At 43.8% G+C, this 14,066-nt stretch overlaps 1 protein-coding gene across 1 annotated transcript in view; it reads right to left on the bottom strand.

Moving 5' to 3' along the window:
* The window catches only part of PDE10A (phosphodiesterase 10A), a 300,316-nt gene extending 289,100 nt beyond the window's left edge, over positions 1-11,216 (bottom strand). The window contains exon 1 of the mRNA XM_075267819.1: positions 11,006-11,216. Coding sequence (XP_075123920.1) covers positions 11,006-11,078 — 73 coding nt within the window. The 5' untranslated portion in view covers positions 11,079-11,216. The remainder of the gene's footprint in view (positions 1-11,005) is intronic.
* Between the last annotated feature and the right edge of the window lie 2,850 nt (positions 11,217-14,066).

Raw genomic sequence — 14,066 nt, 5'->3', positions numbered from 1 at the left:
ACACACCTCTCTCTTCCTCCCCCTCTGAAAGGTGGATGAAGACTGACTAGTCTCCTCTCACTCTCCAGTGCTCACTGGCTTGAATGCACCATCTGCTCCTAAAGTCCCTATCCCTAGTGGAACAGCCCTTTAAAGGGAAACCATAACAGTTACACATATATACTATATATAACTGACGCTGGGTTCACATTAGCGTTCGGTCTCCGTACTCAGGTTCTGTCTTCTGCCGGCAGAAGACTGAAACCTGTTAGACCGGTTCCGGCTGTTAGCACCGGTGCGCATTTTATGCTCTCCGTGGCGAAACCAGTTTTTTTTAACCTGACACAAAGTCCTGCATGTCCGACTTTGTGTCTGGTTAAAAATAAAATGGTTTCGCCGCGGAGAGCATAAAACGCTCACGGGCGCTCACGACTGGACACTTTTCAAACCCATTCAAATGAATGGGTTTGAAAAATGCCTGCAGGTTTCTGTTTCCTGCCCAGTTTTGGGCAGGAAATGGAAACCTGTATAACCGGAGACCGAGCGCAGATGCGAATGAGCCCTGACACAAATAAAATAAACAGTTTTGTAGCATTCACATTTAAATGAGATGTACTGTATATGCTGAAATTTTTCTGATACGGAAGTATGGGTGAAGAATGTGCAGCATTTATAGTAAGTAAGCGGCCATTTTCTTGTGGCCTGTGGGCATGTGCAGTAGGCTCTGCCTGAGGCCTACAAGTTTCAAAGCCTACGCCGGAAGAAGGCACAGGAAGAGGATGTTCCTGAAGAAGATGGAGGTGGCGCTGGAGAGTTCTCTGGCAGCATTAGGGATGCCCCCAGTTCTGTTTGAGCACTGGGGCCTGCCCCCAGTGCTGCGAGAGAACTGATTTGCATACCGGTGAAAACTGGGATTTCGGGTGAACGGTGGCGCGTTGAAGACAACGAAAGGTAGGAGATGAATAGCCTTTCTTATAGCAATACTCTGACTTTATCCCAACTCTGACTCTACAGATTGGTAGAAGAGGGTTTTATGCAATGCCCAGAAAAACTCCAAACTCTTGCGACGCAGTTTATAAAAGGTGACAAATGTGATATAAACTATAATATGGAGCTCAAGTAAATATACTAGGATGTTCAATATATAACAGACTTGCAAATGGTGAGCAATAAAGCTGTGTGAACAGCTCTGAAACTCTTGGTTTAATATGGAATACCATGACATTTCTTTCTCATCCATCATCTGTGTGAAACAATGTAGACTGCAGCATAGCCTTGAGGTTTCCTTGACAACCAGATTCACTACCTTGGTGACAGTAACTTACTAAGTGATGTCAATACACTAACGATATTACAGGCAAATGCAGAAAATCCTTCCGGAGAAGAGAGAAACACATTGGAAAATATGCAACCGTTTACACTTTTTAGGCACTTATCAGACTTGGTCAAAAATAGGGCTTGGTCTCAGCAGAAATGAGCAAAAAAAATGTGCAACAAATCCAGCAAGGACTTTTATGACGGTGTCCCCATGGGCTGGAAACGCAGAGATTTCTCCGCAGTGGAAATGCCGCAAAGAAAATCATGGCGTTATACAGTAACTGCAAAGTGGATGGGATTCATGAGAATTCCATGCTCACTTTGCGGTAAAAACTACAGCGTGGACATGCTGAACCGGCGCAGTTTTGGAAATCGCATTCTGTCAATTATATCTACGGAAATGCCAGCGGCTTCCCCGTAGATATAATGGTAACAAAGTCTGTGGAGGAAAACTCCACAACTTTCTGTTTAAAGCGATGCGGGAAGAACTGCGATGCGTTCCCACTGCGGTTTTTCCTGCAGCGCATCACCCTGTGGGGACTTTTAAAGCCAACTAATAGATGGTATAGACTTAGATTAGACAGTCTGAGAATACACCAGATTTATCAAACCGCATCAGATACATTGCTAATTTGGTGCAGTTTATGACTATTTAGTTAGAGTTTGCACTATCTAGCTTTTAGACAGTATTAGTAAATCTGGGACAATATGTTTTTGGTAAAAAAAAAGGAAAACACAGGTTTTTAAAAAAAATCTATTTGTAGCTTTGACTCAGGAGTAGAAGAAACCTAGTAGTCAGACGTTTGCGGAGTTCAGTACACAGGAGCAGTGGATGAGCATTAGGGCCCGTTCACACGGAGTAAACGCGAGTGTATTTTGGCAAAATACACGTGAAAAAATACCCGTGTAAAAATAAGACTCCCATTGACTTCAATGACATTTTACACGTGTATTTTGACATGTTTTTTTTTTTTTACACGTGTAGAAAAATGTCATTGAAGTCACTGGGAGTCTTATTTTTACACGTGTGTTTTGCCAAAATACACACACACGTTTACTCAGTGTGAACGGGCCCTTATCAGGAACAGTAACATGGTGGTGAGGCTCCGGACAAACAAGGAACAGCCAGAATAATCAGGCAGGAATTGGAGTATGTTGTGGGTTTATATGGGACTGGCTAAGGGTTGGTTCAAATCTGCGTTTGGTAATCCATTCGGGAAGTACGCATGGGGACCCCCTGAACGGACTACTGAAGGCATTGTCAAGCGGTGTGCAGTGAAAACACACGGATCCCCATAGACTATAATGAGGACCGTGTGCTTTCTGCGTGATCCCTGTACGGAACATGCAGACAGAAAAGTACTTTACAATCTACATTTCTGTCCGCATGTTCTGTGCGGAGATCGCAAGGTAAGCACACGGACCCCAGTATAGTTTATGGGGATCCGTGTGCTTTCACTGCATATCGCTTGACAATGTGTTCGGTACTCCGTTCAGGGGGTCCCCATGCGGACTCCCCAAACAGATTACCAAACGCAGATATGAACCATCCCTAAACTGTGATTGGCCACAGAGCAGGTGATAGCCATAAGCCAATCACTCCAATGAAAAAGACCAGATTAAGCAAGAAACAGAACAAACAAACTTATCAAGGCTGCAGATGATAGAAAGGAAGTCAAGGGTTCAAGACTCAGTGAGCTCAGTTCCTGACAAAAATTAATTGTTAAAAATCCATGGCAAAAAATTACATGTGGATTGCATTCATTAGTATCCATTTTGCTGACAGTGTAAATGCTGCAGTTTTCCTCCTGCAGCTTCACAGTAGAAAATTCACAGTCTCTTGTGTGAGCATACTTATTTATTTTGCTTCAGCACCAACATATTCCGCAGTGCTTTAACACAAACTGATAGTCACGGTTCCATATAGGGCTCACAATCGAGATTCCCACAGTTTTGGGTTTTTTTTTACAGATTTTGCTGTGGTTTATTGAACCAAAGCCAAGAGTAAATTGGGCAGAAGATAGAAGTATAAGAGCTTCCTATATATTTCCCATTCCATTTGCAGCCACTTCTGTTTTTGGCTCAAAAAATGATGCAATAAAATTTGTAACAAATAAAAGCTGGTTAAAAGCTGGACTTCCTGAACGGAATACTGTACACAGATGTGGACTGGGCCTGACAGTTAAAGGGGTTTTCGCCATCTAGAATAGTGTGAGAAGGTGACAGGCAGGGTGCTGGAATCTTGCTATATCTCCCCCTGGTTTTTAATTTATGTGTGGTCCAGAGTGGGTCTTGAGTAGGCCTCAGCTCCAGGTGGGAGTCCTTGGCTCATTAATGGGCCAGAAAAAGGCTGCAGATTTTGCACTCCAGTGTAGATCCATGGTGTGAAAGGAGGTATGTGGTTCTGTCCTGTAACCCTAAGTCCAGTGAGACAAAGTTGTGCTTGTTTTGTTCGTGTGGCTGTTAGTAAGCCACACGTATAGTTAGGTTAACATTACTGTTTAGTTAGTTGCTCAGATGAGCAGGTTTTTATTTTGTTTTTGCCTGAAGTTAAGGCTGTATTTTGTTTTGCTCATTTTGTGCCTGAAGTGAAGGTTTATTTATTTTCCTGTTTTTTGTAAATAAACAAGTTTGCTCCATATTTTGTGTCCCTGTCTTCACTGTTTGGGTCCGCACCACTGCTTCTACCGAGCTACCTGCTCCACAATAGTCAAAATATAGAATGCCATACACTAAGAGTAGTATTAATCCTTTAAGGATGCAGGGTAGTTTGGTCGTTAAAGGGGTTGCCTAGGATTTGAGGTAAATGTGGGGGCAGCCATGGTTGGTTAACATGAAAAAGACATACCTCTCTCCTGAACTCCGTTGTCCAGTCCTGGTCTCCTTAACTGTCAACTGTGACTCCTTAGCTAGAAACCAAACCTTGGTCTCAGTGACCTCTGTGGCCACTGATTGGTCTCAGTGGTCATGTAGCCTCTTAGCTTCCAATGTGGTGAGCTCTGGTTTGGGAGGAAAAAGGTACCAGGAATGGGTAACAGGGTGTGACCTTTTTGTTGCTGTTTTACAGCTGCCCCACTATCCCTGAGTTTGCCCTAGATCCTGATGAAGCTCAGGGACTTTTTTTCATATCGTCCATCTCCATTTTCCAAAATTCATAACTTCTTTATTTTTCTGTCATTTTGAGATGAGTTTTACTTTTAGTTGGTACCATTTTGAGGTGCTTATAAAAGATTTTGGAGGGTCTGTGTGGAAAAAAACTTATGTCATTTTTTGTGCTTTTATAATTTTCACTCTGCATTAAAAATGACATGGCCACGTGTTGAGTGGATCATTACAATTACAGCGATATTGTATTTATTATCACAATAAAAGAAATAAAAGGCGACACTCACCATCCATAAAAAGGTTACTTTATTAGAAAATATCTTCCAGCATGGTGTGAGACAGTGAAGGGTGTGGTCTGGGAAGACAGGTATGTCCCAGCCAGGCAGCTAAAGGGTGTTTGGTAAAGGCCCACACCAGGGAGGTCAGCTGACTAATCAAGGCCTGATAATAGTCTGTGTGTGAAGACTGGGGAGTGTGGCACCACACTGACAGAGCTGACCTGTCCAGACCAAATCTATAGAGCAGGTACTGTGCCACCAATTGTTGTTGCCAAGGTGGGAGTCTGGTAGCCAGTCTCCTGTATAGTCAGGGAAAAGTTCCTTATGTTTAAGTTAGTTCTCAGCCGAGAAGGTTTTTGTTTTGGTTATTTGTGCCTTTACAAATGCTTCTTCAATGCCTCTGTCCCGTCTCCAAGACACATCCCTCTATTTATACATTGTATCTTTAGTTATACAGATTTGTTTGGATATCTTCAGCAAAAATACTAGCCTATGTAAGCATAGTATCCGCCAATAGGAGAATCATCTTTGCTAAAAAGTCAAGGACAAGAATCACACTGAAAAAGTATGTTTAAACAACTTATTGGTTGCAGCTATGGTTTACATTATATGACTTTCATGTAGGAGATCGACATCCTTACAATTATTGCATGGCACACTGAATACGTCATCTTTGCTTTTTTTTCAAAATTGGCACACCACACAAAAAAGGTTGGACAAATGCGTGGGCTGTACCATTTAAAAAAAAAAAAAAAAAATTTTTGTATGCATGGTTATAAAAGACACCAAAATTGCAAATAAATGTATATTACAAAATGGTGAAATGATAAAGCTATCTTAAAGTGGCCCTATCAGGTGATTTCTACTGAGAGAACAATATGACAGAGGGAGTGAAGCTAAGCTCTGTGATATATGTGATATATTATTTTACATAATTTGGAGTACAATTTCTGATTAAAAAGCAGAATAAATCCAGACAATGAGCCTTCCAGCTCTTACCCACACTTATAGGCTGACTGAAAATTCTCCCTGTATCAGTGTATACATCTCTGGAGAGAAGTGTAAGGCTGGGTTCACACTACCGCCACTGTCCACCGCGTGATTTCCATCCTAAACCCCGGGGAAACTGGACAAGGTACGGCTTGCCGGCGGGCAGCTTACAGTCTATGAGAGAATAGGGATAAAGACAGGAGGAGAGGGGAGAGACTGTTCAGATGGTGGTTTGGTAATAGTGTTATTGGAGGTTGTACGCCTTCCTGAATAGGTGAGTCTTCAGGGCCTTCTTGAAGCTTGTGATTGTGGAGTTCAGTCTTATGTGTCTTGGTAAGGATTTCCAGACTGTGGAGGATGCACGGGAGAAATCTTGGAGACAGTTGTGTGGCGGGCAGATAAGAGCAGAATGGAGTAGGAGGTCTTTGGAGGATCTGAGGTTACGTGACGGCAGGTAGCGGGAGATTAGGTCAGAGATATATGGAGGGGAAAGGTTGTGGATGGCTTTGTATGTCAGCGTTAGTAACTTGAACTCTATTCGCTGGGCAACAGGTAGCCAGTGAAGGGATTAGCAGAGGGGAGTGGCCGATGAAGAACAGGGGGAGAGGTGTATTAAGCGAGCAGCAGTTTAAGGTTGACTGTAGGAGGAGGGTGAGAGTATTTGCTGGGAGGCCATGGCCAAGAGGGCATGGACTAGCATCTTTGCAGTTTCAGGGGTGAGGAAGGAGCGGATTCGATGGATGTCCTTGAGTTGGTGGCGGTAGGAGGTGGTGTTGAGGGTTTGGATGTTCGACTTGAACGATAGGTCACAGTCCAGGGTTATCCCAAGGCAACGGACCCATGGGACAGGGGTAAGCATGGTTCCATTAACTTTGATAGATGGGTCAGGTAGAGAGGCCATACGAGGTGGGGCGAAGATGATGAACTCCGTTTTCTCTATGCAGAGTTTGTAAAAGTGGGAGGAGAGAAAGGAGGCTACGACCGCTAGACACTTTGGAACTCTGGCCAACAGACAAGCACTGTCTGGTTCACAGAGATATACACTGCTCAAAAAAATAAAGGGAACACTTAAGCAACACAACTCCAAGCAACACTAATTGACAATCAATTTCAGATGCTGTTGTGCAAATAGACAACAGATGGAAATTATTGGTAATTATCGAGGCACACTCAATAAAAGAGTGATTCTGCAGGTGGGGACCACAGACAACATCTCAGTACCAATGCTGATGTTTTGGTCACTTTTGAAGGTTGGTTGTGCTTTCACACTTGTGGTAGCATGAGATGGACTCTACAACCCACACAAGTGGTTCAGGCAGTACAGCTCATCCAGGCTGAAACATCAATGCAAGCTGTGGCAAGAAGGTTTGCTGTGTCTGTCAACGTAGTGTCCAGAGGCTGGAGGTACTACCAGGAGACAGGCCAGTACACCAGGAGATGTGGAGGGAGCCATAGGAGGGCAACAACCTAGCAGCAGGACCGCTACCTCCGCCTTTGTGCAAGGAGGAACATAAGGAGCAATGGCAGAGCCCTGCAAAATGACCTCCAGCAGGCCACAAATGTGAATTTGTCTGCACAAACAGTTAGAAAGAAACTCCATGAGGATGGTATGAGGGCCCGACGTCCACAGATGGGGGTTGTGCTCACAGCTCAACACAGTACAAGACGCTTGGCATTTGCCACAGAACACCAGGCTTGGCAAATTCACCACTGGTGCCCTGTGCTCTTCACAGGTGAAAGCAGGTTCACACTGAGCACGTGACAAACGTGACTGGAGACGCCGTGGAGAGTGATCTGCTGCCTGCAACATCCTTCAGCATAGCCTGTTTGGCAGTGGGTCAGTAATGGTGTGGGGTGATGTTTCTTTGGTGGGCTGCACAGCCCTCCATGTGCTCGCCAGAGGTAGCCTGACTGCCATTAGGTACCAAGATGAGATCCTCAGACCCATTGTGAGACCATATGCTGGTGTGGTTGGCCCTGGGTTCCTCTTAATCCAGGACAATACCAGACCTCATGTGGCTGGAGTGTATCAGCAGTTCTTGCAAGATGAAGGCATTGAAGCTATGGACTGGCCCACCCATTCCCCAGACCTGAATCTGATTGAGCACTTCTAGGACGTCATTTCTCGCTCCATTCACCAACGTCACATTGCACTACAGGCTGTTCAGGAGTTGGCAGATGCTTTATTCCAGATCTGGGAGGAGATCCCTCAGGAGACTATCCGCAACCTCATCAGGAGCATGCCCAGGCATTGTAGGGAGGTCATACAGGCACATGGAGGCCACACACACTACTGAGCCTCATTTTGACATGTTTTAAGGACATTACATCAAAGTTAGATCAGCCTGTAGTGTGTATTTCCACTTTAATTTTGGGGGTGACTCCAAATCCAGGCCTCCATTGGTTAATAAATTAGATTTCCATTGATGAGTTTTGTGTGATTTTGTTGTCATTACATTCAACTTTCTACAGAACAAAGTATTCAGTGATAATTTTTCATTCATTCAGATCTAGGATATGTTGAGTGTTCCCTTTATTTTTTAAGCAGTGTATTTGAGTGTCATCAGCATAGCAATGGTAATGAAAACCATGAGATTCTATGAGTTAGCTCAGGCTGAGGATGTAGATGGAGAACAGGAGGGGTCCTAGGATGAAGACTTGGGAGACGCCTACAGAAAGAGGGTGCGGCGAGGAGGTGGTATGTGAGTGGGAAACTCTGAATGTGCGGTTGGTAACATATGAAGAGATCCAGGAAAGGGATAGGTCTGAGATGCTAAGGGATGAGAGTGTTTTTAACAACAGGGAGTGGTCAACAGTGTCAAAGGCAGAGGAGAGGTCTCCTGAAATCCTGATAATTAGATTTGAAAACCACAGTGGGTCTAGAAAACCCTGTGTTTAGCCTCCCCTACTGCTGCTTTCACTTTTTATGAGTTCATCGCCTCCACTGCATGTACATAGAAAAGAGCACAGTCATGTGACTAAGAGTCAAAATATCAGCAGGGGAGGCAGATGACTGAGACCATCCTCACTTGGTCTGTTAATCATCAGGACTTCAGGGGACCTGCAAATATATTAGTAAGAAAATGTATCTAACTGCATGGAATACACAGGTAAGGTTTATTTCTTATTGTAGCATGGTAAGTCAGTTCAGGTCAAACACAGGTAATGCTAAAAAGCTAAAGTTAAAGGGCAAAAACAAAGGGCAAAACAAAATATATTTTTTTCAAAAAAGGTCTGTTAGTGCTATTAATAGGTTAACAAGTGCAACCAAATACCTTTACCTCTGGGACCTCCTGGATTCTTCTGTATTTGTTTACGTGGGTAGCTTCCTGTGCTGTTTTCCTTCAACTATCATGATGCCTTTCACTTCACTCAGAGCTGACTCACACCACCTCCCTCTGTCTCTCACTCACTCCCCTTTCTCACTCACACCCCCTCCCTGTTTCCCTAGCTAAACCACCTCCTACTAGCCCTTCCTAACTAACTCAACCTCACCTCCACCCCATCATACTTACCTGTCTTCTGGGCAGGATCCTCTGGAAATGGGACTTCACTCGTTCTGGGAGGCTAACACCTCCTCTCCTGCACAATAGAGCCGGAGTGGCGGCATGTGCAGTAGCTTAGATTACAAAGATCACTTTATCCCGGACAACCCCTTTAAGGTAATTAGCTAAATACAGGATAGAGACCATAGTTACCAAGTATCCCTTGAAATTTGTAGGAAGGAGATGTGTCCAACCAGACAGGGCAGGATTAAGTAAAAATAAACCCCAAAAGTGTGCGTGTGTGTGTGGGGGGGGGGGGTTTGTTGCATTTTTTGTTTTGTGTCAAAGTGTGGGAGACTTCTAAAGGAATATGAAATACTGTATAAAAGAAGCACTTATACTCTTCCCTGCCAAGTCCACTCCTGGCTTTGAATAATAAATGCAGCAAAATCGACAACAAAAACCAATTGTGTCGCAATGTATTGTACATTGCAGTTGATTAGCCAATAGCAAATCTGCATCAACTGATATGCTGTGAGTTCATCCGTCAGAAACATAAAAGAAAAATAAATAATAATTAGCTACTTCACAGATTTTCCATCTCACTCACTTCTCACCTTTACACTCCCACAAATTGAGGGGTGGCTTGATTTACCATTATATTAGATAATCTTTGAAATATACTGACAACAGTCTAAACATCTGTGGGCTACACTGCCAGACAAACATATTACCCTGTCCAATTTGCTGTCTTTCATGCAGCACAAAAACCACAAGCATAAATGAGGGTAGTGTCTCTTTAAATGAATAAAAAGTCTCACAGTTAGATTAGGGCTATCTGAAGTAGTCAAGGCTTGGTGTCATTTCTATTATACTTCACACTATCAATTGTACTTCATGCGTTTTGTCCAATAAATTCAGCCTGGCATAAAATGATTGTTTTATCTAGGTTTATCTTATCGAATCATACATTGACTCCATTTTGAAAAAATAGAACGTCTATGCATATCAGTCATTTTATCAGTGTAAAAAAAGAAAACCGTAACACATACCTCACTGTTATTGAGGCATTACCTATACCAAGTAGAATGCTATAGCGTCTTATAGTACCTTATCATAGCAGACTAGAGGTTAGAACAGAGTCATACAGAGTAATGACTGACATCATCTGCATTATAAACTGGAGGTGTATTGCAGAGGAACACACGATAGGTAGGCAATATATCTGAATATTATATTCAAATAGATTTCTTTTCCTATTTACATTACTGCTTATTAGCTAAAATATTGTATCACCTTATGTACTGAAATACAAATTTACACTGTATTAGTAAATATGTATTTTATTGTATTTGCTAATAAATGAATATTCTTCACTATCGAACATATAGAGTGAAATGTTATTTATTCATTAGCCATAAATATGCCAAAAAGTACCCATGCAATATCATTGCCAGTATTCACAAAGACCGTCACCATATTCTCATTACTATGTCTCCTGTGAACATCTTTTAGGCCTACAAATAAGCAAAAGGCTAAACACACCAAATAAAGACACAAAAGCACAGAAAAAACACCAAATAAATCAGTTAACTCCTAAATAAAACAGAAGTGACCATGTAAAGCACGGAGTGGCAGATCCCAACATTGCTGATCTTTTTGAAACTTGTTAGTTCTTAAGATCATTAGAAGGCCCCCCCCCCCATTCCACCCACTTGAGTCTTCCCCTATACAATTGGGGGATTTCACCAGTTTATTGTAAGTACACAATATAACTAAGAATGTGCTGTGGGTTACCCATAGGCTACCCTGAAAGATACCGGCAGAAAGAGAGAGAATAGCATCCTTTACCTGGCTCTGCTGTGTCCAGCTCTGTTGGGGAGATTGTACACTCACTGTCAGTTGCTTTGCGTTTCTTCGACATCTGCAGGGTGATCTTGAGATTGTGGTGCTTCAGGGATGATGGATTGATGGAGTGGTTGGGTGAGATGAAAAGAAGACGCTTTGCTATGGGGAGAGAGAGACTTTGGAGTGGCTGGAGAGCAAGCAGGAGGCAGGGACTATGAGGAGAAATTCTGCAAATCACAATTCCATCAATTCAATTCTCTATTCTTTTTCTCTCCTGTTTTCCAGCTGCTGGTGGAGTGAATGGAAGTGAAGCCATGGGCATAGACACTACCAACACTGGCATTCTTTACTGCCAGACTGGAGAACAGCTTCAATACTATCAGCAAAACCTGGTCTTCCAAGTTCCTGGTAATGGATTGCTCACCATAACTGTACAGCTGAAGGTAAGTCTGAGGTAGAGAAGACTGTGCCATGCTGCCCATTCCACACAAGGGTCCAACTGTGCACCTGGACTCAGCATTTCTCATCTCCACGGACAGCCTGGAAGACATCAACTTGTCACTGAGACTCCTTCCAGTTCTGTGAGGGGGGAGAGCTCTGACATAAGTTTCTTGTATGCCATGAACATATATGTTACATTATATTAGTTTGTACTATATGCTAGAAATATCTACAAGACAGAATTTAGAAGGCTGCATTCAGCTCACACACAAGCCTATGGCAGTTACCTGAGGTAATGATGCCTCTGCTGCTGCTGCCTCCAATAAGTGCCCCATGCTGTATAGGCTTGCGGACTTCTAATTGTCGGGCTCTGCCCCTTTAAGGGACATGTTACAGCCTCCTGTAGGAGCTTAGCCCTCATTGGCTGGAGACATCACGTGCTCCTTGGGGCTATCTGGGTGTATAGCTTCAGGTAACCTTACCTCTATCTTCCTTGGATAGTTCCAGGCTCTCCGTGTGCTGCCGCCTCCAAGGACTCCTTCCCCGGCGTATGCAGGTACCATGGCTCGTCCTGCAGGTGGGCAGGCAATAGCTCACCACACTTTTGGAAGATGTGATGTGATGCGCACTTGTGTTACCCCACTTTCCCCCTAGCAAAGAACACACTGCTTTCCCTGCACTCCCCCTCCCATCACAGCTGTGGGCTCAGTCAATAAAGCATGACACACAGGAGCCTGCAGTTCAGCCACCGGGGAGGTATTCCTTCCCCCCCCCATCCCTCAGACAGTACACATTCACCCCCCTCCATCCCTTATATACATTCATCCCCTCCATCCCTCATATACATTCACCCCCTCCATCCTTCTAAGGTCTACAGCAGGGAAAGCTCCTGCTACAATAGATGGAGTGAAGCACAAATTCCCAGATGAGTGAGAAGAAGGAGGGATAGTGCATGTAGCATGTTGTGAAATTGTTAGACACGCCTCCTTTAATAAAACCACGCCCCTTGTTGGAGTCTCTCACTGTGTTCCCTGTCCCTCCTATATAAATTGATGTTCCTCTGTGTTATGAGTTATCCAACTTCACATGCTTAAGACAGACAATCAATATTACATTTACGATTAGTCTGATAGTCGGACCCCTGCAAATCAGCTGTTTGGAGAAAGGGCAGCGATCGGTAATGTGAACATGAGGGTCTATGCTGCTTATTCTCTGTATGTGCACTGCTGCAGTACCTGCAATGGCCCCAATCACTGTGCCCCATATAATATAACATCTAATGTCATGGCACAGGGGTGAGGAATGATAGATGTGCCTGGAGAGGAGCTCACTCCATGACCGATAGTAATAAATAATTGCAGCTAATAATCAGCATCTTATCTTGATTACAATTAAAGGGGTTGTCCCATCACAAGGATCCTATCTATACTGCTTGTTAATGTGGATGTAAGACTTTTCCTAAATACATTGCTTCAGCAAAACTGCTTTGTTTGTCCACTAGCTTACTTTATTCAATTCATTGTTGACACATCCCTTGACTTATCTGGTCAAAAGTCAAGTGATACATCTGCCTGCTGCCAGGGGGGAGGGAGGAGCGAGCCGGGAGGGGGGGTAGTTTACACTTTGGGGGGAAGGGACCGCCAATACAGACCTGGCATCCGCTGGGTTACACGCCAGCACAGGTGCCGGGGCCTGCGACATCGCTACGCTCCTGCCCTGCAAGAAGCCAATAGCGGCAGGAGCGATGCTGCTGTTCCGGATGGGGATGGGGGGGGCCATCGGCATAGAAGCGACGTCATCTCACCGCTGGCTTTGCATGTGTAACCCCGCCCACCAATGACGCAACAAAGCAGGAAGAAAGAAGATTTTACAGCAGCGAAGACTGGTGAGTATGCGATGTGGGAATACCCCTTTAATGGCAATTATTTAGGCTACGCTCCTTCTAAAACCATGCCGCTTTTGAACATGTGTTGGGCGAACAAGGTGGTTCTCTTCAATCCTCAGAGAATAATAAGCAGAGGCCCAGGTGAGTGGATCAAACATCAAAAATGTGCTACTCACCTCTCCATGTTGTGGTGTGACTCCCTGTTCTCTTTGGGCGTTCTGATTGATGTCAGGGATTTCTGAGGCCTGTTATTGGGGCTCAGTGATCACATGGTGTTGTGAAGCATAAAGGCAAGCGTTGACAACACCACTTAAGCGCTGGAACCCAATGACAGGCCTCAGAAGTCCTGAATGTAAGTCAGAAGAAAACGGAAACATGCTGGAGCCCAGTAGAGGTGAGTAACACTGTTTTCTTCTGATGACTGAAGGGACCTCAGAGTATAATAATAGCAGTTTCAGTTCAGATGTGTTTGGTCCGATTGAAACTCCAGTTGGAACTTTCCAAATATTGTACTAACTGATTCAAAATGATGACGTACACAAAATAACATTAGTTATCCAGGTTCGGTTATTTTTCAATTAATTGCCCAGCCCAAATTCCGCTGCTCATATACAGTGCCTACAAGTAGTATTCAACCCCCTGCAGATTTAGCAGGTTTGATAAGATGCAAATAAGTTAGAGCCTTCAAACTTCAAACAAGAGCAGGATTTATTAACAGATGCATAAATCTTACAAACC

This window comes from Leptodactylus fuscus, chromosome 3 (genome assembly GCF_031893055.1).
Source record: "Leptodactylus fuscus isolate aLepFus1 chromosome 3, aLepFus1.hap2, whole genome shotgun sequence".
Classification (NCBI taxonomy): Eukaryota; Metazoa; Chordata; class Amphibia; order Anura; family Leptodactylidae; genus Leptodactylus; species Leptodactylus fuscus.
This window is presented reverse-complemented; position numbering and strand designations above follow the sequence as displayed.